This window comes from Apteryx rowi, unplaced genomic scaffold, assembly GCF_003343035.1.
Source record: "Apteryx rowi isolate R43461 unplaced genomic scaffold, aptRow1 scaffold_307, whole genome shotgun sequence".
Classification (NCBI taxonomy): domain Eukaryota; kingdom Metazoa; phylum Chordata; class Aves; order Apterygiformes; family Apterygidae; genus Apteryx; species Apteryx rowi.
In genome coordinates this window covers 1,008,625-1,035,492 of record NW_020449497.1, presented here as the reverse complement: position 1 = coordinate 1,035,492, position 26,868 = coordinate 1,008,625, and the positions used below count along the sequence as shown (strand labels likewise).

At 61.1% G+C, this 26,868-nt stretch overlaps 1 protein-coding gene across 1 annotated transcript in view; it reads right to left on the bottom strand.

Annotated features, from left to right (window-relative positions):
* RAP1GAP2 (RAP1 GTPase activating protein 2) overlaps positions 1-26,868 on the bottom strand; it is a 53,713-nt gene that overhangs the window by 22,433 nt on the left and 4,412 nt on the right. Inside the window, exon 3 of the mRNA XM_026070263.1 lies at positions 4,851-4,935. Coding sequence (XP_025926048.1) covers positions 4,851-4,935 — 85 coding nt within the window. The remainder of the gene's footprint in view (positions 1-4,850; positions 4,936-26,868) is intronic.

The window sequence follows — 26,868 nt, the reverse complement described above, 5'->3', positions numbered from 1 at the left end:
ACTCTCTGAGCCAATTAAAACAGTTTTCCAGTCCCGTGCTGCCAGCAGCCAGAGCCAGGCAGACAAAACCACACGGCAAGAGCTGATCCACCTTTAAAGCATGTTCCCGCAGAAGATGTGTGCGCAGGTATTTAATAAAGCAGTCCTTTATCCATTAGGAATTTCTGCATACTTAACGCCAAGTTTTATTGGGCAACAAATATTTTGGTAATTATAGTGAAGACAATTATGGCTCTGTTACGCTCGGTAGGAAGTAATGTCACCTGCTGTTGGTTTAGCCAACACGGAAAGTTCATCCGCAGCCCGCTCCCGAGTCGCTAAACTCTGCTTCACGCTGAAGTCACTGCCAAGCCAAGGCAACGCACGGCCGCGGAAAGGCATTTCCCYGGACACCTTGGGCAGGACAAACATGTCCAGTAGCTCATACTAACGAGCTCATAAATGCAAAGTACTCGACCTGAAAACGGCATGGTTGCCATTCCTTACTGGCTCACGCGCCCCCGCTGCCCCCAGGAAAGGCGCTGCGGCGCGGCGAAGGGAAGGGACGCGGAGCTGCATCCCCGCGGCGCTCGGCACGGGAGGGACGTTTGCACCCCCGGCTCGGGGCGGGAGCCGGCGCCCAGGGCAGGCTGCGGCTGCGGCTGCCGCGCAGGACCTGCTCGACGAGGGGAGCCCCAGCGAGCAGGCGCCCGCGGCCAGGAGCGACGGCGCACGAGGAGGAACGCAGCCGGAAAGCGCCCGCTTGGAAGGGGGCCCAGAAAAGGGAACGGCCCGAAGGGAAATGGCGCACGAGGACGGAGCAGCCCAGGGTCGAGGGCGCCGCGGGGCTCGCGGCAGCCTCCTCTCCGCCGCTCTCCCAGCGCAGCACTTACCAGAAGGCCCCTAAAGAAATCCATCTTTTCCCAGTGCTACCCTGTGCCTCGGCCCGGATAACTCTCATACGTGGAAAGCTGCTGCGGCCGCCAAAGGTCCCGGCGGGAGCCCAGCGCAGCGCTCGTGAGGCCGGGCGCCTGGAGCCGCCCGGAGCCGCCCGGCGCCGCGGGAGTCCCGCGCCTCCCTTGGTTAATGTTTGGCCAGGGCAGCGGCATTGCCGGGCCGCAGCCGGGCGCGGAGGGGGAGGCTCCGGCAAGGCAAGGCAAGGCAAGGGGCCCGAACAGGTTGGGCAGGAAGTCGGGAGCGGACCGTAAAGGAGAGAAAGAATTCCTTCCCGCCGCGCAGGTGCCGGAGCGGGTCCGAGGTCCTCCTCCCACGGGTCGGGACGGGACGGGATGGGAGCGCGCCGCAGCCGTGCAGCCCTTGGCGCGGAGCCCGTCCCGCCTCGCCCCTTTCCGCCAGCCGCGCGGCTGCTCCGGTGGGACTCGGGCACAACGTCGGCGCCAGCGCCACGCGGGCCGCTCCGCCGTACACTAAGGCCACGGTTCAACAGCAGAACAGATCCACCTCCGTGGCTCCTGCCCGACGCAAACTCCCTCCGCGGGCTCTAACCTGAGCGCGACACGCTGCCCGGTTAGCTCAGTGCCGGCTCCGGGCCTCAAGCGGGGGCAAGTCTCGCCCGTCGCCGCCGTTCTGGCTTTATTCCAGCGCAGGTGTCATCCCTCCTCCAGCAGCTGTCGGAAACCTGGAGCGCAACCGCGAGGCCGGCACAAATCGCGTGCTGCGGGCAGCTCCACACCTCCGCGGCCACGTGTCCGCAGCCAGCACATGCCGCCGGCCGGCCTGGACACAGCGCTAACGGCAGCGGAAACGCAGCCAAGAGCTCTGCCGAAGGAGGTGATCCCGGAGCCTCGGGACACTGAGGACAAGCCAAGCCCCCCAGCGTCCCCTCCTTGTGCCGCTCCCCGCGTCCCAGGCAGGCAGCGGCAAGCACGGAAATCGAGACTTCTCCCTCCGCAAGCTGCCTACGGCCCCTTCGCACGGCAGCCAGAGCGCTTCCGAAGGAGCGCGGTGAGCTCAGCTCCGCGTCCTTGCCGGAGCGGCACGGGACCCCCCGCAGGCTGCCACGCCGGGACGGGATGGGACGGCCTCAGCCGGAGCCGGAGCCACGTGCCCAGCCAGTTTCCTGGTGCTCAAGCACCGTTTTCTCAGCACGCGGAGCAGGGCATTTCTGCCAGAGCAGCATCGCGCCGAGCAGCACGTATGCGAGTGCCGTGGCGCCTCTCTGCTGCACGATTAATCTTATCTGAGCCGAAGCACACGGGCTGGCTCCCGCAGCCCGCTCGCACATGCTTGCGGTGGCCGGGCAAGCGGAGCGAGGCGCTGCCCCGTGGATAAACAGCGTTGTCCTGGGAAGGACGCAGCGTGCGCCGGGGAAAGGGCTGGTGGCGCCGGCCGAGCACAAGGCGGCTCCGGCAGGCGTGCGGACAGGTCGCACCGCGGCAGCCAGCACCTCCCGGCACCGCCGCATCCCAAACCCCAGACCCTGCGTCCCCCCGGGGAACGGGCTGCGCCTCCCTGCAAAGCTCTGCAAAGTGCCTTAAAACCCCCCGCGAACAGCGCCGGGGCGCTCTGAGCACCAGCACTGCTGGAGTGACTCGCTCGCTGCCCTCCCTTTCTCCAAGGACAATTTGTGCAATGCATAAAGGATCTCAGCATCCTTTCATCCTGCTGCAAAGCAGAACAAGTCGTTAATCGCCTTTTAATTGCCTTAATTACACCAAGAACCGACACGGAGGCAGGAAGCCTCCGGCCGTGCCCACAGAGACGGATCCCACCGTACTTTCTTAACCACGGCCGCCACAGGGCTGACCCGAGCAGCGACGGCAAGAGGGGCCGCGCGGCTGGGCACGGGAGAAGGGACGTCCATGGTTCAAACGCCCAGCGGAAAGACCCCAGCGTTGGTTTTCAGGAGCTCGCGTTATTTAAAGCATGTGGAGCAGCATCTATGCGCTTTCTTCCATGCCCGTTTTTTTATAGCRCTAACGGGAGCTTTGAGCTGAAGTTTACGTGTCTGCGAAAAGCCACGCTTCGGTTGCGGCTGGGCGCTGGCGGCGCGCACGGGCTCCCGGCCGGCCGCGGGCGACGGCTCCGAACTTCATCCCCATCCTTGTCCTCATCCCCGTCCCCATCCCGTTCCCATCCCCACGTTTCCTCCCTTGTGGAGCCAGAAGCCGGCAGAAGCTGCTGCGGAGCAGCAGAGCGAGCCGAGGACGCTCCGCACGGGAAAAGCAGCGTCCCCACCGCGGCGGCCGGTGCAGGCGGCTGCTGCTGCTCCCGCAGCTTGGAGATGAGCTTCGGCGTGCTGCGAGGGCCTTTCGCACGCACGGAGCCGGAGCTGCGGCGTGGAGCCCGCTTCCCTCTTGCAGAAAGGAGAGGAAAGAAAAAACAGTGTTTTTTAAGTTCAGTGGTTCTTAAATGGCAAAGACCAACTTCCAGAGATGCTTAATTCCAGAAAGCTTGGGCAAACCTTTGCAAATTAACTGCAATTTCCATGGGCAAATATGAGCGCTGCCTGTTTAAACCTGCCTCTGGAGCCCACTCGGAAGAGGAGAGCTGCCGGCGTCTCCAGTCCTCCCCAGGAGGAAACCAGCCCTCTCCTCTCCCAAGCTGCGCCACTTTTTTCCCCTCCGTTCTCCTTAATCACTCTGACATTTCATGGTCTCGGTTAGAAACCTGGGATCGATGGCTCCTAATCGAGGTCCCGGAGGCCTCACTGTGGCCAATGGCAGCGCTGCCCGCGGCRGCTCGCCAGGACACCCCGAGCCGGAGGAAGGAGCCGGCTTCGGAAGCGGCGGGGCGAGACAGGGGAGTGACGGCAGCGCTGGGTCCCGCYGCCTCCTTGCCGAGCGGAGCCGGCGCAGGCGGGCAAAAAGCCGGGAAAGCCGCGGCCCGTGGCCAGTCGCCGTTTCCTCTGCTGCCCCTTCATCACCCTGTTCTGCAGCTTCGGGCTTCCAGGCTCCACGTCAGGGAGCTGGAAAAGCACCGCCAGAGCCCCCGGGAACGGACGGGTCGCAGCCCAAAGCTCTTCCGCACCTGCCGCTTTCCGGCTCTGCGTCCAGCTTTACGGCACGGCTACACTGAGCAGCCGTGCAAAATTCCACCACGCGCGCGCCCGCCCGGACGCGGACCGAGACCCGCCGAGCTCCGACAGCCCCCGTTAATGACGGCATCTCCCGGCAGCGGGAGCCGCTGCGGCTCGGTCCCGGCTCCTCGCCGCTGCCCCCGGAGAGCGTCGGAGCCCCGTTCCGGCCCGGCACCGGCAGCTTCTGCCGGCTTGTTCCCACCGCGTGCGCTCGGGACACAAAACTGCACTAAACCAGGCCTATAAAAACCCCTCTAATAAACTCCGTGCAGCTCAGTACGCTATTTTTCAAGCCTGCCTCTTCGCAGCAGCCATTTAACCGGATCCTTGGCCATCCTATAACTCCTATATTGATCTCCATCCTCCTCAGCCTAACGAGCGATTTCCCAGGTGGCAAAATATCGAATATTTGCAGCAACCCAGAGAGAAGAACTACAATTCCCCTTGTGCGGAAGTTCTGTTTTTGCAGAAATTTCTCCGAGCAGCCTGACAAAAGCTGCTTTTGGTAAAGCCGTACGGCGCTTTGTGCCACTTTGCCACCCATTTCCATGTCTTTGGTTGATTTTTCCTGCAGCATTCGCTCTGAAACTGCCTTCTCCCGCTGAGGCCGACTGCAGCACGGTTCCCCACGTCGCCCCGTYGCTCGCGGCCCAACGCGGCAGTGTCGCCCGCAATAAGCTCCAGGCGGGAAGCGGAGGAGCCGCTGGCTGAGGCCAAACAGCCCCGGCCGGCGACGCGCTGCAGCAGCGCGGGGGCCGCTCGCCAGCGCCCCAGGCTTTGCGCCCCGGGCTTTGCACGCCTTCGCGCCCGCCGCGCCGCCCGCGCCACCTACCTTCATGGTCGGGGGGGCGGTGAGCGGCGGGGATAAGGGCCGGTCCGGGGGCGGCGCGTCCGAGCTGCCCAGCAGCTCCTGCTTCCTGCAAGAGAGAACAGAGCCGCGTCAGCTCACGCCCAGGGCAGCCAGCGGCAGAGCCGAGCCGGCGCTGCCGGAGCCTCTGGAAGGGGCAGCCGGGCCGGTGTCAGGCAGCACCTCGCACGGGCGCAGCGCAGCCGACCGCCGCGTCCGGCTCTCCCACCAAAACTCCTTCCACGGCGGACACGCGCGTCGCCCCGGGGCCAGGTGCTGCTTGGGGCATCAGGAAACCCGAGATTTAGCGCGGTCGCGTCTTGGCCCTGCCAGTTCGGTCCCGCGGCGACGGTGCCAGAACGCCCGGCTGTTCCCTGGCAGTAACGCGGTCCGGTTCCCGTGGCAACGTGCGCGGGATGCAGGGCGATGCTCCAGAGCGGCGCAGCGGCACCGGGCACCGCTCGCCCAGACCTCGGAGCGGGGCTGCCGCTGGCACCCACCAGCCGGAGCACCATGCAGGAATGGGGGAGGAAGGACCAGCACGAAACCACCTCCCACACCCTCCCAGTGCCCTCCCAGCACCCTCCACCGTGCCACGCAAGGCCCCGAGTCCTGCAGCCCCACGCAGCACCCCGCCACGTGGCCGGAGGAGCTCCTTTTGGGCTGGAAGGCTGCAATAACGTAGGCACTACCCAAAGGGAGAGCTTTGCCAAATCTCAACTCGCTCGGACGGTTTGCAAGGCATCACCGAATCGGGACTCGGTCTCCTACAGCATCGCCGGGGCAGCGGCGAGCGCAAACCCCTCCGTGGCCTCCGCGCGGAGCAGCTGCTGCCAGGATGCGGCCCCGGAAACACGAGACGGAGCTAGCGCTGGAGAAGGGCCGACTGCTGCTCCCTACGGCTGTGCGTCTAATTGCTTTTGCTAACGAAGCTCTCCGGTTGCTGGTGGACTTTGATCCTACCTGCCGGAGCGCGTGCGCAAGTGCACAGGCGCACCTGGAGCAGCGCTGGGGGAGAAGGGCGGCATTGACGGGACGCAGATCGACGGTTCTCGTTAGTTAATGACAAAGGAACGAGAAATAACGGGCTTAAATGATAGCCAGGGAACCGCAGGCGTCCTGACGCCCGCTGCCCGGGCTGCCGGGATTTACCGGGCGCGGGACCCTCGCTGCACCGGGGAGCGACGGCTGACGCCTCCCGTCCACCGCTGGAAATCAAGAAATACGTCGCGCTGAAATGCACGACGTCCCTGGCAGTTTTCCAGGCTCGCAGTGCAAAACTGGGATTGAAATGCTATGGGACTATACACAGGCAACCGCAGAATTCATGCTCTGACCACCTGTATCGTTTATCGAGCTCCCACCTCTTCCTCCTCTCCACAAACCCGCCACGACTCCACCGCTGAACAAATGTCTAGGATGACAGATTTTATTATTTGCCCTTTGACTTTCTGGTGAAGTGCAGCTCACTCTGGAGTAAACCACTTACTCTGCTCACTTCCTTTGAACCCTGTGCTCYGGCCCGATTGCACTCGTCTGCACCGGGGCCTCAAAGGCATGAAAYGTATCAGACTGCAAAGATTAAAGTTACGGGAATGCATACAAATAATTTGATCTGATCTGGTCGATCTGGGATTTGTAACAGGTTGCCATAGCACCATCTCCTAAGCACTGCACCATCGCTCGCACCGCAGCGCAGCGCGCTCCTCTGGCRCGGGCTGGGTCTGTGCCGGGCCGAGCCGCCTCCGCGAGCCCGGGGAGAGCAGGACGCGTGCCCGCACCGGCAGCTCCCCGCCGCCAGCCCGGACGCCCTGCGAACGCGTTGTGTCGGACCGCAGCCGCCGGCTGTCGTGGCCCAGCTCTTCCATCGGCCGCAGGGCGACAGGCCGCCAGCCTGATTCCCAAGGCGACCGCCCCGCGGGATGGTAAACGGGTCGCGAGCAGCGTTGGCGTGTCCGTACCTCCTGCCGGTGCCCACCGGCCGCGAGGGGCCCCCGCGCCTCCTCTGGGGCACAGCGCAAGCCCTCAACCTGGACCCTGCGCTCGTGGGAAACGGCGGCAGAGCCCGGCCCGCCGGGCTGCCCCGGCAGAAAGCCGGCACGGGCAGGAAGGAAACACGGCTAAAAGGGAGCTGCGAGCACGTGGACAGGTGGCAGCCCYGGGGTGAATGCAAGCTCCAAATAAACAAACATAGAAAAAATAACAAATACATAAATGAATGGATGAATAAATTAAATAAAAAATAAAAAGATACACAACAATAAGCTGTTGCAAACCACCTACGAACCGGCCAAGGTGCACGGGCCCCGCATGTGGAGCGCGCTCCCGCCTGGGTCTGCGCAGGGATGCGCTGGCAGCAGGACCGACTCCGGCACCCGCGGCCACGGCTGGCCCGGCACAGCCGTCCCTCCCGTGCGCCATGGCCACCGCGCCGCAGGCGCCCCGGCACTGCAGACAGCCAGGAAGGCGAAGCATCGTTGTCTGAGCAATCAGTTCGTTTTTCTCATTAAGAGAGAAGGAAAATTAAAAAAAAAAACTCTAGAAAACTTTAAAATAACTTTAGAAGCACCTTCCCATTAAAAATTCCCGCATTTCCTCTAACACCGTTATTGTTACTGTTTATTCATCGAACAGCCCCAGAGCACCGACGGTCTCTAGCACGTGCTTTCCCAGCGGGTCACGGAGGAGCGCGCGGCCGGGGGAGCTCACGGAGCAGCCAGGGAAGGTCGGGTCTTGCCCTCGTCCCTCCTGGCCGCGTCCCAGCACATCCTCACGCGGCAGGGCATTTTGCGAGTCCTGTCGGCGTGCTGAAAGCCCAACAAAAACGCCCTGTTTTATACAGGGTGCTGCCTCGTGCCTCCGCGTTGCAAAGCCAAGCGGTGGCCCGGGCAGCTTCCCGGGACAGGGACGAGCTGCCTTGGGAAGCGAGTACTCGCAGCGGGAGCACGACGCGCTCTTACAGCAGCTTCTCCATTAACGAACACCTGCAGCAACTGTGCCGGTTTTACTGTAAGAAACCCCGATTCGGGGAAAGAGTAGCCTGGGAGCGCGGTTCATCCTTGGGCCGAAGGCACTGCTTCCCACGGGAATGCTTCTGGGACAGGCTTGTATCTCGGCCTTTAAAAGCCCGTTTTGGGGACGTTCATGGAGGAAGCACTGCTGCTGCCCAGCCGTGGCCACGTGCGGTGGTTTATCAGCTCCTGCTCCAGCCGCCCCGGTGCCATCCCGCCTCGGGCAGACCTTCTCCCTAACGCGGGAAACCCCTCGGAGACGCGCTGCACTCCTGCTCCGTGGGGCCACGCTCGCGCCGCCRGCCCACGCCGCGGCTATAACCCGGCCCCAGGAGGCAGAAACCTCGCGGCAAGCCGCCGGCAGCGCGGGCAGGCTGCCTGGCCGCTCCGTCCTTGAGAAGGGCAGCACAGCTGTCCTGAAAATTAACGGCCTTTATTTTTGGAGCTGTCACTTGGTCCTTGACGGGCATCACCTTGCCAGCTGTTCCTCTCTCAGTTTGTTTAATACTCGGTATGCAGTGTCTCACGTTTTCCCAGGGGACCGTGCTTGTGATAGCTCTTTGCGCACGCGCCGCTGCGGCTTTGCCCCGGGGCTGGCGACCCGCCGGCAGTGCGGTGTGAGCGGAGGTGGTCGTGGGTGCCCTGGGACAGCGCCTGTCCCGCCGGCGGCTCGGCGGCCCCCTGCACCAGCTGCATGTCGCTGAGTCTCGGCTCGACCTGGGTTTGCACCTCGTGCTTGGGGCTGCCCCCGGAGGAGTCCTCTCGTCCGGGTCCGACGTGCGGGGATGGCTGCAGAGCTCAGCCTGGTCTCCCCGCAGCCACGGCCCCCGGATGCACGACGGCGTTTGGCAGAAGCGCTTGGCTAATAAATCGGAAATCTGCACTGTTTCCTCGCGAATCGCTCAGCCCTGCAGCCAAGTTCTGGGCGCAGAGGCGCATTCAAACTGCCAGCTAGCGAGGAGCAAGCCGGACCGCAGCCAGCGCGCGAGCTGCGCCCAGGCGTCGCCGGACTGCGGCGTTACCGCTGGAAACCTTCGGCGAGCACCAACTCCGGGCACCCGGTTCCGACCCGGAGCGGCACCGCGCTCGCCTGCAGGGATTGCACGCGGCAGCGTCTTGCGGCATCATCGCTCATCCTGCAGGAGGACGTCGGTGCAGGACATGCGCTGCCTCGAGACGGCCGCCAGCGGCCCCCGACCAGGCTCGTCCTCCCGCCTGCGCCCACGGGCCCGAGCCCCGAGACGGAGCATCTCCCCGGATGTGTCCTGGGCCAGGCTGAAAAGGGACTCGCCTGTCCTAAAGCCCCAGAGTCAACAGAGACAGCAAACAGCATCTCCTGGTCTAGACTTCCTGCAGGAAATTATGTGCTTGCCAGTTGGTGCCGGTCCATACCCAGAGTCATACACCCTCCCGTACAGCTCGCACAAGGAGGAAACAAACCCTGCTGAGAGCAAGGTGACATTTAACTGCAAATGAGTTCAGCGTTAATCACCCCTCGGCGCCAGGAATAAGCACTGCCGAGGAGAGCTCGGGGCGCCTGCCGCGCAGGTGCTGTGCCAGCCTGCGCCCGTGGCCGCTGCGCCCGCGCCACCCACCCTCCTCCCCAGCCAGGGCAGCTGTGCGTAAAGACCGGGGCTGGCTAGGCAGAAACGGGACCTTTCCCACCCGCCAAGGGCTTCCCACTTCATCTCCTGAAGAAAGTAAGGCTTGACACGTGAATAATAGCGAAAAAAGATTTTTATCATTTATAACTTTTGTTTTCTGATCTCATTCCTAGGAGCAGAAGGAAAGCAGTGATCTCCAGCAGCATTCGGATAAATCAGCCAAGGGACTCATGGATTTCTTTTTCAGGCCGTAAGGATTATCTGAAAAACGTAAGCCGAAGAGCCTTGGGCAGCCATTTCTGAGCTGATCCAATAATTTGCGAAATTACCCAGACCTGCTCCTAAATCGAGAGTCTCCAACCAGGCACAGGACCGACACCACGGCAAACGCACAGCGTTTCCCCTCCGACACCAAAGGCACGGGGTGGGGGGTAGAATTTCTGACGGTGGAGAGAGGCCCAAAACGCAGGCGACTGCTGCTTTAGAGAGCGAACCCAAATCCTGGTCCTGCTGGAACGAACGGGACTTTTTAAATCAATTTCAGGCAGCGCAAAGACTTCGCTCGCAGTCGCTCCAGGCGACAGAGCAGCTACGACATCCCTGGCTAAACTCGACAGTCAGCTGGTACCAGTGATTTAGAAAAAAAGTGTTTGCCTCATTTCCAGGTGCCTGTAACAAGCTGAGGCTGAACAGCAACGCAAGGGTGTATGCACAGCCGCTGCCCCGCGGTACCCCCATCCTGCTTTACTGCCCAGACCACGCCACCCGCGCGGGGAACACACAGGGAAACCGATGGGGATAAAAACAGCCCCTCCAAAATCCCGGAGCYGGGGGGCCGGTGGCAGCTTTGAAGGCGCAGGAGAAAGGGCGCCTGGTGGAAGGGCTGCCGCCGCGCGGTGCCGCTGCCCCGGACCGGCCGGCCGGGCGGACCGCCTGCCTGGGGACAGCGACGAGGCGGCCAGCATCGCCCTGGCTCCGGCGCGGCCGGGCCGGGCTTTGCTTTGCTGGGTTGCTAATAAGGGAGGGCCACGGGCCACCGGGGACTCTGCAGCTGCCACCGATCCTGCCAGGCTTGCATATGGCTCATGTAGAGCAAAATTCAATTGCAAATGCAGAACAAAGAGCGAATGTGGGAGGAAAAAAAAGAAAGGAGGAGCAGGTGGAAGAACAGAGTCCCTTCGACCACACCGCTACCAGCCCCTTCCTTTTCCTGCAGATTATGTCGCTTTGATGGCCCTGGCAGCTTGCGTAAGTCGCAGCAGCCGCTGTAAAGGACGGCTTGACTTCTTGCAATCTCCCCCATGAAGGTCGCTTCATCCACAGCAGACAGTAGCAAAACTGCTCGGGGTCTCGTTCTCCCCTTGAGGTGTCTGTGTGACTCTCACCCTCTGAATAAACCCCGCAGCAAGAATTAAACCCAGAGAGCTTGCGCTCGACGTGATAGTTGGGGGGATCAGACGCACGCTTTACCGGGCAGGTTTCTGCAAGAGTTCAGAGCCAGATTTCCTTCTCAGCCCTCCAGGGCCACGCCGAGCTCGTTCAAAGAAACCCGGTACCTGGCGGAAAGAGGACTCCCTGGGAAGAGCCCTGCTCTGCGCCGAAGCGTTGTCTCCTTCTCCTGTGCTGTCTGAGCCAAACGCAGGAATCCCATCGGCCTCAGCAGGGATTTGAACTCCAGAGATGTTCAGGTCCTTGGGTCTCCCCGGACCCCGCACAGGGATACGCTGCCTTGCTGCGGGACACTCACTGTCGGGATCCTTGGAAGCACCACACCAGAAGTCAGCCACCACAGTGCTAAATGCAGTGTATTAAGAGCCTGATGCTGTAAAACACCCATGAAGGACAGTCGTTTCTCTCGCGAATGGGGCAGAGATGGATGATCCGTGGCTACAGGAGCCCAAACCTGAGCCAGGGTGCCAAGGACTGTCACCAGCACCTGCAGGGGATGGCCAAGGCTATTTTTGGGATTTCCCCCGGGGAGGCAGGACTCAGGTCCTGGCCCGAAGCGACCCTGATGGCCTCTACCCAATATCCCCTCGGCAGAGCCGTACGGACCTCTGACACGGGGCATCTCGGCCATCCACCGGCAACTACCGACCCGAGCCGGACGAGGGGGCAACGCGGCACAGCCAGGCAGCCCGTTCAGACTAGCACGGACACCTGCAGCTCTCAACAGCGAGCGAGAGCCTCTCTCAGCAGCTGGCCAAACCACTTACAGGAGGAGAGGACTTCGTTATCACCCTCGAAGGCAGCTGGATGTTCCCCCTCAACCTAACTCGGTGGGACCCCATCAGGGCAATCCCGTGGTCCCACGCGAGCACCACGTGTCCTGACTTGCACTCGGGTGCCCGGAGGAAAACACGGCACCGCGCGGGCGACAGCCCCTCTGCGGGCGGGCGCCGGGAGCTGCCCCGCTGCTGCCCCCCGAGCGCAGCCAGGCCGGGGAGCGGGGTGGTTGGGGACGGGGCCACGCTGCCCCGCGACTCAGCCCGGCTGAGTGCCCATCTCCCCTGCGGGGGTTTCAGCTCTTTAGCATCGATGCTCTGCCTAAAACCCCAGCAAAGGAGGGGAAGAGAAGAATATTCTAAAACCTGTGAATATTCTAAAACATGCGACCTGCACGAGCTGTGCACCGCAAAGCCAGAAGAGCACCGCTGCAGCGCTGCTCTCGAGTGCGCCTGCTCTCTGGGCAAGGCACCCACAGCGAGGGTGCCTAAAAACAGCACAGACCCCGCGACCCAAAACTTACAGACTATGGGGGGGGGGCTAAAGCTTCATCCCCCAATTTTTCAAGCTCAAAAATTTGGGGGGTACTTTACCATAAAGATTCCAAACCACCAATTTTTCCTTCATGTGCTTTCTGTATGAAAGCACAGTTAAAATAAGAAAAAACAGAAATAAATTATAAGGAATCCATCAAGCTGCAGCAGCAGCAGTCATGCTGCTTTCACATAGAATAAGAGGTATGCACACTACTGACATTTGGGTGCATATTTCTTCCTATTTTTAACAACAAAGTTGCCAGAGCATCACACTCCTGGTGGAAAGAGAACTCACTGACCGAGAACACACAAAATAAATCAGAGCACTGTAAATCTCTGAAGCAAATGGAAACTCACAGTAATAAGCGGGGGAAAAAAAAAATCAGGAGCCATGCATAACAGATGCCAGCTAACACAATATTCCAAACAGGCTATTTCCTCAAAACACGAAGTTGAACATAAAGTACAGTCCGCGGCTTAGTCAATGAAAGCTGAAACCATTTGTCAGCTGTTCTTCAGTAAAGAGACAAAGCTGTTAAGCTGAGTTCAGTCAGTTCTGAACACTGCAATCTCTGAAGGAAAGCACTCTTCCCTGGGCAGAAGGCAGCAGAAGAATTGGGTGTTTGGGGTTAATGTAACTCAGAAAGGATGGAGGTCAATCTATATACACGCGTACAGCCACCAGCAGTTGGAAAAGCGCTTTGAGCACAGCACACTCGCCCCTACGCCTGCTGTTTGGCTTTAGATCAACATCGCCAGCCCGCACCAGCAGCAGATCCGTAATAACGGGAGGCAACGGCAGACCCAGAGCGCACCCGCCGCTCCCGGACCCTCACATCCCCCCGGCCACCGCTTCGGCGACTGCTTCCTCGCGGCTGGAGCGGCAACGATGCGTTTTCCTTTTTTTTTTAAACCTTCCACAAAGGGGGGGGGGGGGAAACGCCGAGCAAACTCGCGCTTTACCTTTTCTCTTTATTTTGCCTCCTGGATTTGTGCAGCAAGCCGATGAGCACCACGGCGGCGCGGATGCCGGCGCGCTTGGAGTGCACCGCGGCGCCCGGGCGCGACATACTCCCGGCGGCGGCTCCGGCTCCGGCTCCGGGCGGCTCCAGCTCCGGGCGGCGCCGTCCCGGCCGCCCCCGCTCCGCTCCGCTCCGCTCCGCGCTCCCCGCTCCGCTCCGCGGGGCTCCGCGCCGCCGCCGCCGCGCTCCCATGGGGGCGGCGCCGCCGCGGAGCCCCGCGGAGCCGCACGGAGCCGCCGCAGCGCCGCCGGCGGCGCGCAGGACGAGCCCGGCCCCGGAAAGGCGGGCGGCACCAGCTGCCCCTTTTTCCTAATCTTTTTTTTAGCCTGAAATCGTTCACGAGACGACAAGGAAACCAGAACCTGCAACGGCAGCAAAAGCAAGTTGCGAGGGTGCTTCCGCGCAGCTCGCTAATCCTCCACCCCAGCTTTAAGCCGGGCTTTTGAAAGATGAGTGTAAGGATGTCCTTCTCTCTGCAGAATGTCATTTACTGATTACTGCTGGGGATTAGCTGAATTTTAAGAACATTAAATGAACGGGGACTTAATCTTTTATGGTGAAGCTCTAACGTCACAAGTATTACTCTGATGCTGAGGTTTTTATGACAATATCCTGTCCCGTCACCCATGTATTTGGGCTGTTGAGTATTTAGAGGGATGAAGTTACTGCAACTTTAAAATCTTAACAGAACAAGAGACGTTCCCCCCTCCTCCCCCCCAGTTGCAAATGTTTTCTTCTTTCTCTCCAGCCCCCGTTAAGCTGTGGCCCCTGGGCCGGCTCCAGGGTGGGACAAGTGGCGGCGGCAGGCTACACGGGCGGTCTGGCAAAGCGGCGCTCGGGGGGATGTTGCCGCCTCCTTTTTTTTCTTCTCTCCGTTAAGTGTAGTGCAAGGGACCCACTTCAGAGCACCAGCACCTCTCCTGGGCCAGGCGCTGGTGGCAACGGCAATAGTGTCACCAATTTCGGTGACGATAGCCACCCAGGTCTCTTCCCCCACCTTCCCATCACTCCCCTCTCGTGCCGGTGTAATTTCCATGGAAATCGGGTGCAGGGCTAGCAGCTTCTCTTCGAACATGGCCCTGGTTGGGGCATGAAAATGCAGCCCGTGCTTAGGACGGGCAGAGCGCAAGAACCAGCAGGTGAAACTCAAGTCTCCTACCGGACTCAAACGCAGGCATCCGGCCAAAGACCGCCAGGGCGCTGCATCCTTCCCGGCGGCCTCGGAGCAGCTCCAGCAAAGCTGCGGCACGGGCTGGCCGGGCGACAGGGACCCCCGTCACGAGGCTGCCCCGGCCACGGGAGCGTCACCCCGCTGCTCCTTGCCGCGAGGGCTGGACGCAAAACACCCCGCGGCCCCGGGGCTGCTCTACGGCCCCACCAAGCAAACAGCTCGTGGGGCCACGAAGCCTGGCCGGCTCCCACCACTCTCCCCGGCGGCGCGAATGCAGCCTTCACGCAGAGCCCGCGGCAGCAGCCCCTGTAAAGCTGCCTCCAGGCTGCGATTCAACGGCCCGGTCACAAACTACCATGTTTAAGGTGATCAGCACGACTTTAACTCTGGCCTTTTCCATCTAAATATTTCAGCACAAGCTCTAATCCGAGGTATACTTTAAATTCAATGAAAATCCCTTCATCTTCACTATAATTTCTTTACACTGTCTGCTTTAAGACAGATAAACACACACATAAGGCTTTTTTGCCGATCAGCCACCTTTATGCAGCCCGGGGGAACCCCCTGCCTACCGACAGGCAGCACCACGCCGTTCCCACCCGCTGGCCGAGCGCCCGCAGCTCTTCAGGGGCAAGAGCTAAACCCTACATTCATTTTAACATGAACGTTTTAAGGTTTTAACAGCTTTCGAAGGGGGCCTGCGAAGCCCGAGGCAGCAGCGCGGTTGGTCCCTGCAGCAGCTGCTGGAGACGCCACGGCTCGCGCAGACAAGCGCAGGGCTCCCACCGAAAAGCCCAACCCGCTCCCCAAACGGAGCCTGAAATGACCGTTTCTGCCTCCTTGGTGTAACATCACATGACACAAAACTCTGTGGTGTGTGAGAAAATATGAATGGAGAAGAGGAAAAAAGTACGTAAACCTGGATCCTATCTTCACCCTCACCGAAAGCGAAGAGCACTTAACCGGCGCTGAAGCCTTTCAGTAAAGCTTTTGTTGGACCAACAAATCCCTTTGTTCTTGTTGAACATATCTGGCTGCTTCCTTTCAAGCAAGAATCACGGTCTGAGAAATTTCTAAGCAATAGCAAAAAAAAAAAAAATTAGAGCCCATTTCCACGCCAAATTATATCAATTCTCCAGCACCTCGTTAGCTTTCATTTAATGGAGGGGGAGGGGTTTTAATTTTAAAGCTTTTACCTATTGCATTAAACAGACAGCTTCGAATTTCATCCCGTCTCTCTCTGGAGACGTTTTCCCCCGCCGCTCTTCCCCCCGTTTCCAGACAAGTTAAGTATTAATCTTCTCTTGTTTTATGCTGAAGCGGCTTTGTATTGGTTCTTAGAGACGTTCGTGTCTCTCGTATTTGGAAATAGAGGATCGCTTTGGGTAGCCACGCTTAGGCGCGTTTCCTTCTCCACCCAAAGGCAGCGAGCGCGGCCCCGCTCTAATCGGTGCCCGGCGCACTTCCCCTGCGCCGCTCTGCCGTGCGGGGGGAGAGGCGAGATAACGAGCACGGGGCAACGAGGGGCCGGGCTGCGGCGGCTCCGGCCCCTTCCTGCACGGAGCAATGGCTTCGGAGCGCCACCGAAACACCGGGGATCCCGAGGAGGTGCCGGGGCTCGGGGGGCTGGAGCGCGTGGCTGGCACAGCCCAGGCAAGCACCAACGCGGGACCTGCCGGGGCCTTCGCCTCCCCTCGCAGCGCGCTGCTGCCTGCGCACGCCCAGATAACCTTCAAGGCGAGCGGCTGCCGCTGCCGCCTGGAGAAACACCCATCTCTAAAAAGCCCCGGCGTTCTTGCTTCGCAGAAACCAGTTCTGCAGCTAACTACAAACCCGAGCCCCCGGGGCCGGCGAGAGATCATGTCAGCTCCGAACAATTACACGCCGTTATTAATAAGTCATCGGGGCGGCTGGGGCACTATGCAAAGCTCGGCATTTTCCCCCATGCGCTTTGCTGTGAAAGATAGATCTGAAAATACTGTACTGTGACCAGACCAAACCTTCATCCCTGGTATCACAGACCCTCCCGTGAAAACACGACGCTGCTAATATAATTATTATTAAAAATGCCTGTACTTGTGGAGTAACTTTGGCTTTTATTTCGTGCTCCGGTGAGGCTAAGCCGCGGTCGGTTTGGAGGGGTGCGTGACCTTCCCGAGGTGCTCGTGTGCAGGATGCGGAGCGGCCAAGCCGCGCAGCTGCGGTGACTCCGGGTCCCCAGCCCACCACGCACCGGAGATTCGCGGCTCTCCGGCTCACAAGGGCTGTTGAACCCAGCCCAAGCTAGAGGTCCCAAAGGGTATTTTCCCCCCACCCAACCTAGAAGTGGCCGGGCTAAGCCCGCGCGCAAGGAAAGCCCTGGGAAGGAGGCAGGAAGACGACGGGAGGTAGAGGGGAGGCTTCCCTTGGAAGCGATGCCTACCGTTACTGCTGCCGCCCACCACCTGCCCCCCAGCAAGCGGGACAGGCTACACTTAACATTTTAACGGCAGAGATCCCTTCCTGCCTCAAATGCAAAATGCATCTTTCCCCACGCGCAGTCCTTAGCTTCCCAGCCTGATGCTCGAACCAGGCTGCACCTCCCCAGAAAAGGCACCCGGACTGGCCCGCACCCCGTGCGTGCCCAGCACGGCAGCGCCGCAAAGCTGCGATTCTGCTGGGCGCAAAGACGCCGGCCCTGGCGACGGCCGAGCAAAGGGGCCACGGGAGCCCCACGGCCGAGCAAAGGGGCTGCAGACACCCCACGGCCAAGCAAAGGGGCCGCGGGCACCCCACGGCCAAGCAAAGGGGCCGCAGGCGCCCCACGGCCAAGCAAAGGGGCCGCGGGCGCCCCACGGCCGAGCAAAGGGGCTGCAGATGCCCCACGGCGCTGACGGCCCAGCAAAGGGGCCGCGGACGCCCAGCAGCACCCTGCTCCCCCATGCAGCAGCACCACAGAGCCTCTTCCAGCCAGACCGATCAAAGAGCTGGAGACAGACAGGGACAAAAGAAGGGTATAAGCGACGTAGAAAGACAAAAATAGCAACCGAGTTTCTGCAAGAGGAGCAGTCGCATCCCCATGTCCCTGGCATAGGAAGAAAAGGATTGTAGAGCTTGCAAGCTCAGGAGAAAGCGATTACGGTATTTCAAGATGAGCTGCAGGAGGAGAAGAGTGCATCTGCTTTTAGGAGAAGTATCATGAGAAACAGAGCTTTAGATTAGGCTACATCCAGCCCCAAGTAATCTGATTACAGATTTACTTTATGACTTCAGTTAGAAGGACAGAGGAAATACCAAGAAAGCACAAGGCAGGTATTTTTTTTTCCTTTAGACGAAACATCCCTGTGCATGGGAGGAGCTGTGCAACACTCACAGAGCGACCGTTCGGGCACTGTGCTGTGCATCAAGGGCACAGCAAAGGTGAGGTAGGGAAGGCTTAATTGCTTTTTAAATTAAAGGTGGATACAGAAAACCCACGAATTAGAAAAGGACACTTCCAATCTCTTTTACCCTGTTTTTGTTCTTGGTGTAGTCACTACCATTCAGATGTGCAATATACTCCCTTAAAGATAGACACGGAGTTGCATAAGGGTCAAGGTAACAGAAAAAAATCAATTTTTTTGATGCTGCAGTCTTGGACTGACTTGCATTTTGCATAGATCCTGAGCCCGTAAAAATACGCCCATGGGGTTTGCAGAGGAGCCTGCGGGACCTGGGAGCTGGCCCTCACCATGCGAGAAGCTGCTTCTCGCTGGACGTCACCCCGGTCCCTGCAGCGAGTGCACGCGAGACGCAGCCCCAGCTCCCTGGCCGACCGGCCCTGGCGCTCCCTGCTGCCAGGCCGGCACCGGCCCCCAGGCCCCGCACCAGCACGGTTCCTGCTGCAAAACACCGAACTGACAAGAAAAAAGAAAAATGCAGAGGGGCAGGACCGGGAGACGACGCCAGGACCCACCGTGGTCACAAACTGGCACGAGCGCTGACCCGCTGCCTGCCTGCGGGCTGAGCACGGTGCGTCGCCCCATGCATCGCCCCCGTGCATCGCCCCCACGCATCGCTCCCGAGCATCGCCCCTGTGCATTGTCCGCATGCATCGCCCCCGTGCATCGCCCCTGCATCGCCCCCATGCATCGCCCCCGTGCATTGCCCCCGTATCGCTCCCGTGCATCGCCCCCGTGCATCGCCCCTGCATCGCCCCCGTGCATCGCCCCTACGCATCGCTCCCATGCATCGCCCCTGTGCATTGTCCGCATGCATCGCTCCCGTGCATCGCCCCTGCATCACACAAGCAGTCCCAAGCGCCGGGCAGCGGGTGGGCACAGGCAGCGCCACCGGTGCGCGGGGCCCCCGCTTCGTGGGTGGAGGTTTACGGAGAAGGGACTCCGGTATGTAAAGTCACCGCAAAGGAAGACTTAAAAATAATCAGGGGGTTGGAAGGGGCCGGTGGCAATGCCGCTTTGACCGCCTGCCTCTGCAAACCGTGGTTTGCATTAGCTGGGCACGAAGCAGGCAACGACACCGGAGGGAGCCGCGCTGGCGGGGCAGAGCCTGGTCCGTGGCGGTGGCAGGGTTGGCACAGCGCTCCCCGTCCTGTCCTGTCCCGCGTGCAAGCGCCGCGGCAGCTGCCGGCCCGTCTCCAGCCCCCTTTGCGGGGAGTTGTGGGGCACTTTAGGCTTCAGCAAGGGGCAGCACACGCCGCTCAATTAAGGTGCAAATTGCTCCTTTCTGGGACCTGAGACGCTCGGCCCTTCTGCAACTGCTGTTTTGTCTTTGTTTCTACCCCGCGGAGGGGAGCGAGACGAATCGCTCGTTAAATAAATTACCTGACGCAATTAGCTGCTTGCAGCCGCTCGCAAACAGATCCCGGCTCTCGCAAGGGGCGACGGGAGGACGGGCACGGACAGCCGCGAGCGAGGGTGCTGGTGCGCCCTCGCCCGCCGACCCTCCCTGCCCGCCGTCACGGCGCGCTTAGTTAGTGTTAATACGGCCTCAAAAGCATCGCAATAAAGCGTTTCACTGCTGTGGAGAGCTCGGAAGAGAAGCACCGTGTCACCACTGCTGCGTTCATGTTATCAGCCAGACTTTATACCCGAAACGGGTAGTGATTCGTTACAGCATTGCTGATGATAAGAGCTGTCGGAAAATTACTCATCGAGAACAGCTACGTACCGGGACGGAGCCTCAGTGCCGGCTCGGGACGGGAGACCGTTTCCCTGAAAGGGAGAGCGGCTTTTGCCACGAAGCAGAACTAGACACTTTTGTACAGAGCTTTATTAGTAGCCTTTTAACGTCACTGTTTATCACTGCAGCATGTAAAGCACACGCCAAAAAACATATCTGTGTTAGCACAGCAATAGAAAAGGAATCTGCATTTGTCACTTCGGAATTAAGCTTCGAGCACAAAAGCAGGTTTCACGGCGTTTGGCCGTTCACGCCCGGGCAAAGCAGCCGGCCCAGCCGCAGCACGTCCCGACAGCGGGTCCGGGCGCCCCGCGAGCCCGACGACGTCCTTCCGCCCCCGCCCGCAGCCGGCCAGCGCCASAGCGGCAGGCAGCAAATATTTACCCGCTTCGCAGGCTGGCAGGAGGGCAGATTAATGGCTGTTTGCTCGAGGCCCGAGAGCAGCCGGGAGCTGCGCGGCGGCACTGGCAGCGTTCGGCCGCCCCGCTGGAGCCAGCGCCGCACCCGGGGCTGCTGCCGCCCCGGCTTGCCGCGCGGTCCCGGCGCAGGACGGTCACGCCTGCGACCACGGCAGCGCTGCTAAATGGAAACTGCGTTCCTGACAATCCCAGGTGGGTTTTTCCCTGTGAATGAGGCTTTCTGAAGAGACAAGTTCCAAGATTTCGGCATTAGATCAAATTAAATCAAATCAGGGAAGGAAATAAGTCTTTAGAGCATGAGCAGTTCCTCTGAATTTTACAAGCAAAGCAGTGGACTAAAGGCCATCATTTATCATTAGCATCACTAACAAAGGCAGATGCAGGAGCAGAGCGAGCCAGCATCGGCCATGTGCCAGTGCTGCCAGCGTCCTTCCAGCCCTCCTTGCTCCTCGAGGTCTCCCTGCGGAGGGAGGCGCGCACCCGGAAGCGTTATTCCAACCAAGTCAGGTGTGGTGCGGCTCCAACTCCGGCGGCGGGGAGCGGGCACCGGCGTCCCCCGCGCCCGGAGCACAGCACCTCGCCACCAGCTCCCGGCGCCCAGACCGGCGTCGGCGAGGCAGGGGCACCCGCGGCGCGGCGCGTGTCCAACTCCCGTGGCGGGGAGCGGGCACTGGCATGCTCCCGCACGGCACGGCAAGCGTCCCCGGCGCAGCGGCAGAGTCGCGTGCAAGGCTGCGCCTCTCACGCCTGCAGCCAGCGCCCAGCTCCGGTGCGTCCAGCAGCCCCTGCCGGCTGCGGGGCAGGAGCGCGCGACGGTGCCAGGGTGGGCAAAGGGCAGTGCTCCTCTCCCGCCACCCTCGCGTGCAGGCACCTGCGAGGGAGCAGGATGGCATCTCCCAGGCGAGAACCCCGCTTGCACACTGGTTTCTGATTTCTTTCCTGAAGCCGCCAGGCACTGGCAGAGGATAACGGGACCCGGGCAGACCCTCTGCCTATCGTCGCGTTCCCATTTCTCCTGCCTGTCGGCGTTCCTCCCTGCGCTCTTCACCCCAGCATGCAAGCGAAAAGCAAATTATGCAGCTGAAGTGGCTGCGCTGAAGTTGAAGCACCATTGAGGATCTGATGGAAAGTCTTTCCTCCTTCCCCGTCCCCAGCCGAGCCTAGATTGTTCCTCATTGCTAACACGTCATGAAGAAACATAACCCGCGCCACCGCGGGGAGAAGAGCGCGGAGCTCAGCTTCCCGAACCGGCGAGGATTAACACCAAACCGCCTGTACAAAGAAGGAGCTGCCGTAGTCCCTGGCGCAGCACCAGAGGCCTTCGAGAGGAGCCGGGAAGGACGGTGCCTGGAAGGGACGACCCGAGGCTCCGGAGGTTCCTGCTGCAGCTCCGACCCATTCAGGCACCCTCCGGCCCCCACGCACGCCTGCTGGGCAGCAGCCTGAGCTGAGCCGAGCCCTTGCAAGGGGCTTCAGAGACGCGGGGCTCCCAAACGCCACGGGGTTCGGGCTGGCCGCCAGCGCCTCCGCTTGCTCGCTGGGCGCAGAACCTGCCCACAGCGTCGCAGCCCGGCTGGACGTCGAGCAGCGGAGACGGAGGGGCCGTTCCCAGGCACCGCGGCGGCCGGACCCCCCCCCCCGCCCCGGAGTGCCCAGCTCCGCTCCCACTCCAGCGAGGAGCCCCAAGCCTGGGCAGCACCGCCGAGCATGATTACTACCCTCCCGGTGCCTGCGTTCCCGTTACTCCGAACGCCGGGGCACGCGAGACTTCCCAAATTAACCCCAACCTGGCCACGGCTGAACAGCAGCGCAGCGCGGGGACGCCCAGCGCCGCTCCTGGCAGGCTCCTCTGCTGCGAGCACCAGCCGCTGCCCCGCCAAACCGGGATACTGGGGAGCATGCTTCCGCAGCCATATGGCGGCTTTATCGCTCCGGCCATTAACCCCCCCCTCGCAGCAATATTTGCTTTTAAAGGGCTGTTATTCTTTGGAGCGGCCTTGTGACTGCCTGCAAACAGCTCTTACTGCGCCAAGCCATAAACCCGGCAGCAGTGAGCCAGACACATAAACCAGCACAGTTCATTACTTCTGAAGCGGAGTTAAAAATAGACCCACGTGGGGCTGTTAAGTCCTCTGGGCAGATGCAACTGTGGATAAGCTAGCTTTAAATTTGTGAAGGCTGTTTTGAGAGCAACAACAGCACTTCAGCGCATGGGCGGCCGTAGCACACAACAGCGGGGCACCCCGGTGCGCCCTGTCCCACGCCCTGGCATCCCGGCTGGCTGCCTCCGTCCCATAGCGGGACTTTTGCATTAATAAAAACATGCAAAAACAGCTACGGCAACACCGAGAGGAAAGCGCCCGACCAGACACAGAGCCGGACTCCCCGAGGTGGCGGCACCCGCGGAGCCAGGCCAGGGGATTTGCCCCCTCGCGTTTTATGGATGCCAGCTCACCAGCTCAGACGGGATGAAACCCCCCAGGTCCTTACAGGCGGCAGCAGCTTGCTTCGGCCGAGGCGGCCTCCTCGCCCCGCGCATGGCCGACTGTGCCACGGGGCTGCCGCGGGGGTGAGCGTGGGGCCGGCACTTCCCGCCTGCGCGGCCCAGATAGGGCACGGGCGCCGCGCCGGCCCCGTTCCGCGAATCCCCGGCCAGGTTTGGGACGCGGATCCCCCCGCTCCGAAACACGAGCGCCTCCCCGGGGAGCCCCGCGGCTGCTCCCAGCAGGCTCGCGCTCCCCGTGCATGCGGTTTGGGGCACGGGGCGCCTGTAACAGCCGCACAGAGCTGCTCTCGGCTGCCGGACGTCAGGGATGAGACCCCGCGGCAGGAGCGGCCCCTTCTCGCTTTCCCCTCCTAAAGTTATACAAGGACACGGGCGCCGCGAGCCAGCGGCCACCGCCGGTCCCCAGGCCGCCGCGGCCCTGCGCAAGCCGGGCAAGGGCATCCTCCCCTCGCTCTCTGCTCTCCCGGGTCCGCGCTGCCGTTCTTCAAAGCGACTGTTCAATTCTGGAGCGAAATCTGCCTCCCCAGCCGCAGCTGCCGTGGGAAAACACAGGAAACACTGCGAGAAGCAGCCCAAACAATTGCAAGGGAAAACAGCTCGCTCGTGCCGCCGTCGCAGATGGTTCACGGCTCCTGCAAGACGTCCCGGATCAGGGGCGAGGCCGAGTCCAGGGACCAGGGGCGACGCGGGAAAAGCTCCGCCACGCCAGCCGTCACCGAGCGAGCTGCGAGCACGGCCGTAAGAGTTAACGCAGCCGCCGACAGCACTGTCGCATCCCCCGGGCCGGGAGCAGTGGGCACCGGAGGAGCCGTCGTGCCGGCAGCCTGAGGATGCGGATGCGGGAGCACGGCCGAGCCGCAGCAGAGAGCAGGTTTGGCAGCCAGAAACTCTGCTGCAAACAAAACTCGGAGCAGGTGCTTTGCCCCGAGATGATGTTTGCGAAGCCAAAGCTGTTGCTGGAGGCAGCAGGGACAGAGCCGCCTCCCGGCCGGTGCCGCTCCGCCGATCCGCGGGGACGGCTCGCACGGCCCGGCCACGTCTCGGCGCGGCGGCTTGGTGCCACCTCGTGGGCGCCGCGCACACGCCGCGCGGCCGCAGCTTATCCAGGGAGCAAACGGGATGCAGCTTCCTCCTCGCCAGGGATAAATGGGAGATGCCGCGGGGGCTCCCCCGGGCCCTCGCCGACCCGTGCCCACGCAGCACTTCCCGGTGAGCCTCCTCCGTGCACGCGCCCCCGTGCTCCCGCAGCCTGGCACCGCACCACGGCCGCTGGCTCTCCGCGCAGAACGCCTGGCGCGGCCRGCACACTGCCCAAGGCCGACACTAGAGACCAGCGCGGGTTTCTCTTCCCCCTCCAGCGAAGCGCAGGCTATTGCCCTGGCGGCCCAAGCCCCAGCTCCGATGCGCCCGTCACCCCAGCCCCGGCGCTGTGCCACGATTCTGACCTCAGCGAGTCTCCTGCTTCAGGGAGAGAGAAATAACTCATTTTCTCCTGGCACAGACACGCGGGAGAATCAGCCTTACGCGCCCGCCGGCCAGCCTAGACACCCAGCGCCAGGCAGGGCCGCTCTCGGGGCAGGCTTTCCCAGCTCGGATCACTGCATGGAGCTGGAGCAGCCCAGAGCTGCTGCCTTACGCGCCCGCACATCCCGCGAGGCCACGGAAACCCTGCACACACACAGCGCGCACCAGCCCTGTACGACCGGTTTTCTTTCATCTCTGCACCGCAGCGTCGGTAATGGACTTGCCCGGCGTGCTGGCTGGGGAGGGAGCACTGGGGACGTTTCGCCCCGCAGCTCCCGCGGCCCAGGAGACAACAACTGGAAAGTGAGATAAAGCCTGGAGCCGCCTGCCTCTGCCCACTGGAGACTGCTGCTTTTGGGTAGTTTTAGTGTTTATTCGCAGTGGAGGCTGGGGCCCAGCTGCAACACATACACTGCCACCGCTAGAGCATAACTGCAAAACATACATTTGCATGCAATTACCTATTTTAAAAGGTAGTAATAAAATCAAAGGAATTCACTTGGAGACGATCTGTTCTCCAGACCTTGTCCTCGCAGGACCGAGGCACAATCCCAGGAAGACCACTGCAGCAGTCGGAGCAGCTCCTGCTCAGCAGCTCGGTCATTCCCATGTCTCCCCATTAGGGTCTGATGGGCCAGAGCAGAGTTGAAGAGCCTCAGGCCTGGACGCAGCTCATTTTACAAAGGTCAAGTAAATCTCATCTCTCCCGTTCCCACCTTCCTCTTCCACGGCCGTTCCCATTAGGGGACATGTCACATGCCATCTCATGTGAACGCACGCCAGCTCTCAGCAACCGGCGCTACAGGGCCCCTCTGTTCCACAGAGATGGGGTTACCGCATTGCTGTTCTCACTTCAGGGGCTACAAGAAGCAACCTTTTGTCTGATGAAGGGCCATTTTTAGTACTCGGCGGTTTCTCCCCTACCCTGCTGATGATACCGAGGAAAACCAGCCAGAGCACCAAGGGCTGAGAAGCAATCAGCAGGCGAAGGGTTCATTAACCTTGAGCTGAGGACAGCACTTCGCCAGGTTATTTCTGAGGCTTTGGGAATGAATCTGGATCTTGGAGGCACGTCTTTGCCGATGCTAGTCCCAGTCACCCCTTCCCGGCCTCTGGCCAGGATCTCCGGAGGCAGAGGCTGCACCCGGCCAAGTGGATTGACAGCTCCTAGTGGACCTTCCCCACGGCTCTGCCGAGCCCGCTGGAAACCCACGTAGCTCTTGTGCTAGGACTAGGAGCTGTGCCAGGACTAGCTCGGAGTGTTTGCGAGAATGCAAACGATATTCATGCAACCTCATCTGGGCCAGAGCTGCTTTCTGATATGCAAACATCCTTTGATATGCTGATTCGCTCCCCCCCTAGGGTTACCTTGCAGCTTCGGAAGATGATTTAATTGCAGTCTTGCTCCCTTCTTCCCTCCCTGGGAAGCATGACCTACACCACAGAAACTAAAACGTGGTAAAGCCGTACCATACCCAGAACTCCCAGTACCGCACCGGTACCGCCTGAGCCAGGAGACAGCTGCCTTCCTGCAGAGACTGTGCACGGCCATGAAAACACCAGCAGAGACGTGTGGAGCGCTTCTCCCGGGCTCGACCCCCGCTGCCTGTCCAGGGGGTTCAGCTACCCCCAGACCTTGCACACGAAGTGAACCAAGAGGGAAAGAAAAAAAGGAGGAGGAGCGCAAGGGGACTGGTGTGTGCCACCCCCCCGCACCCGCACGGGCYGAGCTTGCACGCGGACGCCTTGCTCCGTGCTGCAGCACACTAGCGCCAGCAGCAGTGCCCTGCACAGCCCCACCGCACGTCTTACTGATTTCTTTGAATTTTTAAGGTACTGCTACCTGCGTCTGTCCCCCCAGCACTCTGGGCACACAGCCCATTAATGAAAAAATAAAAATAATTTTTAAGGAGTACACAGCTACCCCAGCAGAGGGATGCCCACGGGCGGGCTCGAGCAGCAACGCGGGAGCAGCTGCCGGCGCCTCGGAGCAGGACCTCTGCCCACAGCTCGGCCGGGCYGCAGGTCCCATGTGCCGGAGGCAGGCAGCGGGGCACTCGCCTTCCCGCAGCGCCTACAGTTGCTCGCCGCCCTAACGCCAGGTGCGCCCGACGCTCGCTCAGCACCACGAGGCCAGCTAAAGCCTTCCGAGGTTATTGCTCTGCCCTCGCTCCTCCAACGTGCCGCGAYGCCTGCTTGTTTTCTCCAGTTTCACATCCCTCAGACATGTTCATGGTTACCATAGGAACTAATGAAAACCAAATTAAAAAATAAAAAGGGGGGGGGGAAAAAAAACACGTTGATGCTCTGGTGCCACCTGTGTTTGAGTTTATTACAGGCAACAGAAACAGCACGGGGGAGCATCATCCCTGCACCGCTCCGGCCGGTGGAAGGGCCCCGGGCGCACGCGGGTCCCCGCGGCCGTGGCCCTCGTGCAGTGCGTGCTCGCAGCAGCACCAACCGGCTCCCGGTGCCCTCCGTCAACAGCCACGCGCTGCCTCGCCGCTGCCAGATCCCTGCAAGTCAATATTGATGTTTGCAGAAGGCACACGGCTCCTGAAGTGCTCCTCGGCTTGCAGGAAGCAGCTTGTCTTTTTATTAACAAGTTGCACAATAAGAGAAGATTGCCTACGCCCGGCAGCTCCGCCAGAAGGCTGCAGTAATAAGAGGGCGTTGGAAGACCAGAAAAGAGAATTTTGAGCTTTTACACATATCTAACACAGCTCTGGCTGGGCCCCGTTACAGAAACGTTTAACGAAGCAATCTGTGCACAAACCGGGAGCGCCGTGGGGCCGCACTAGCTGCCAAGAGCAGGGGCAAGACC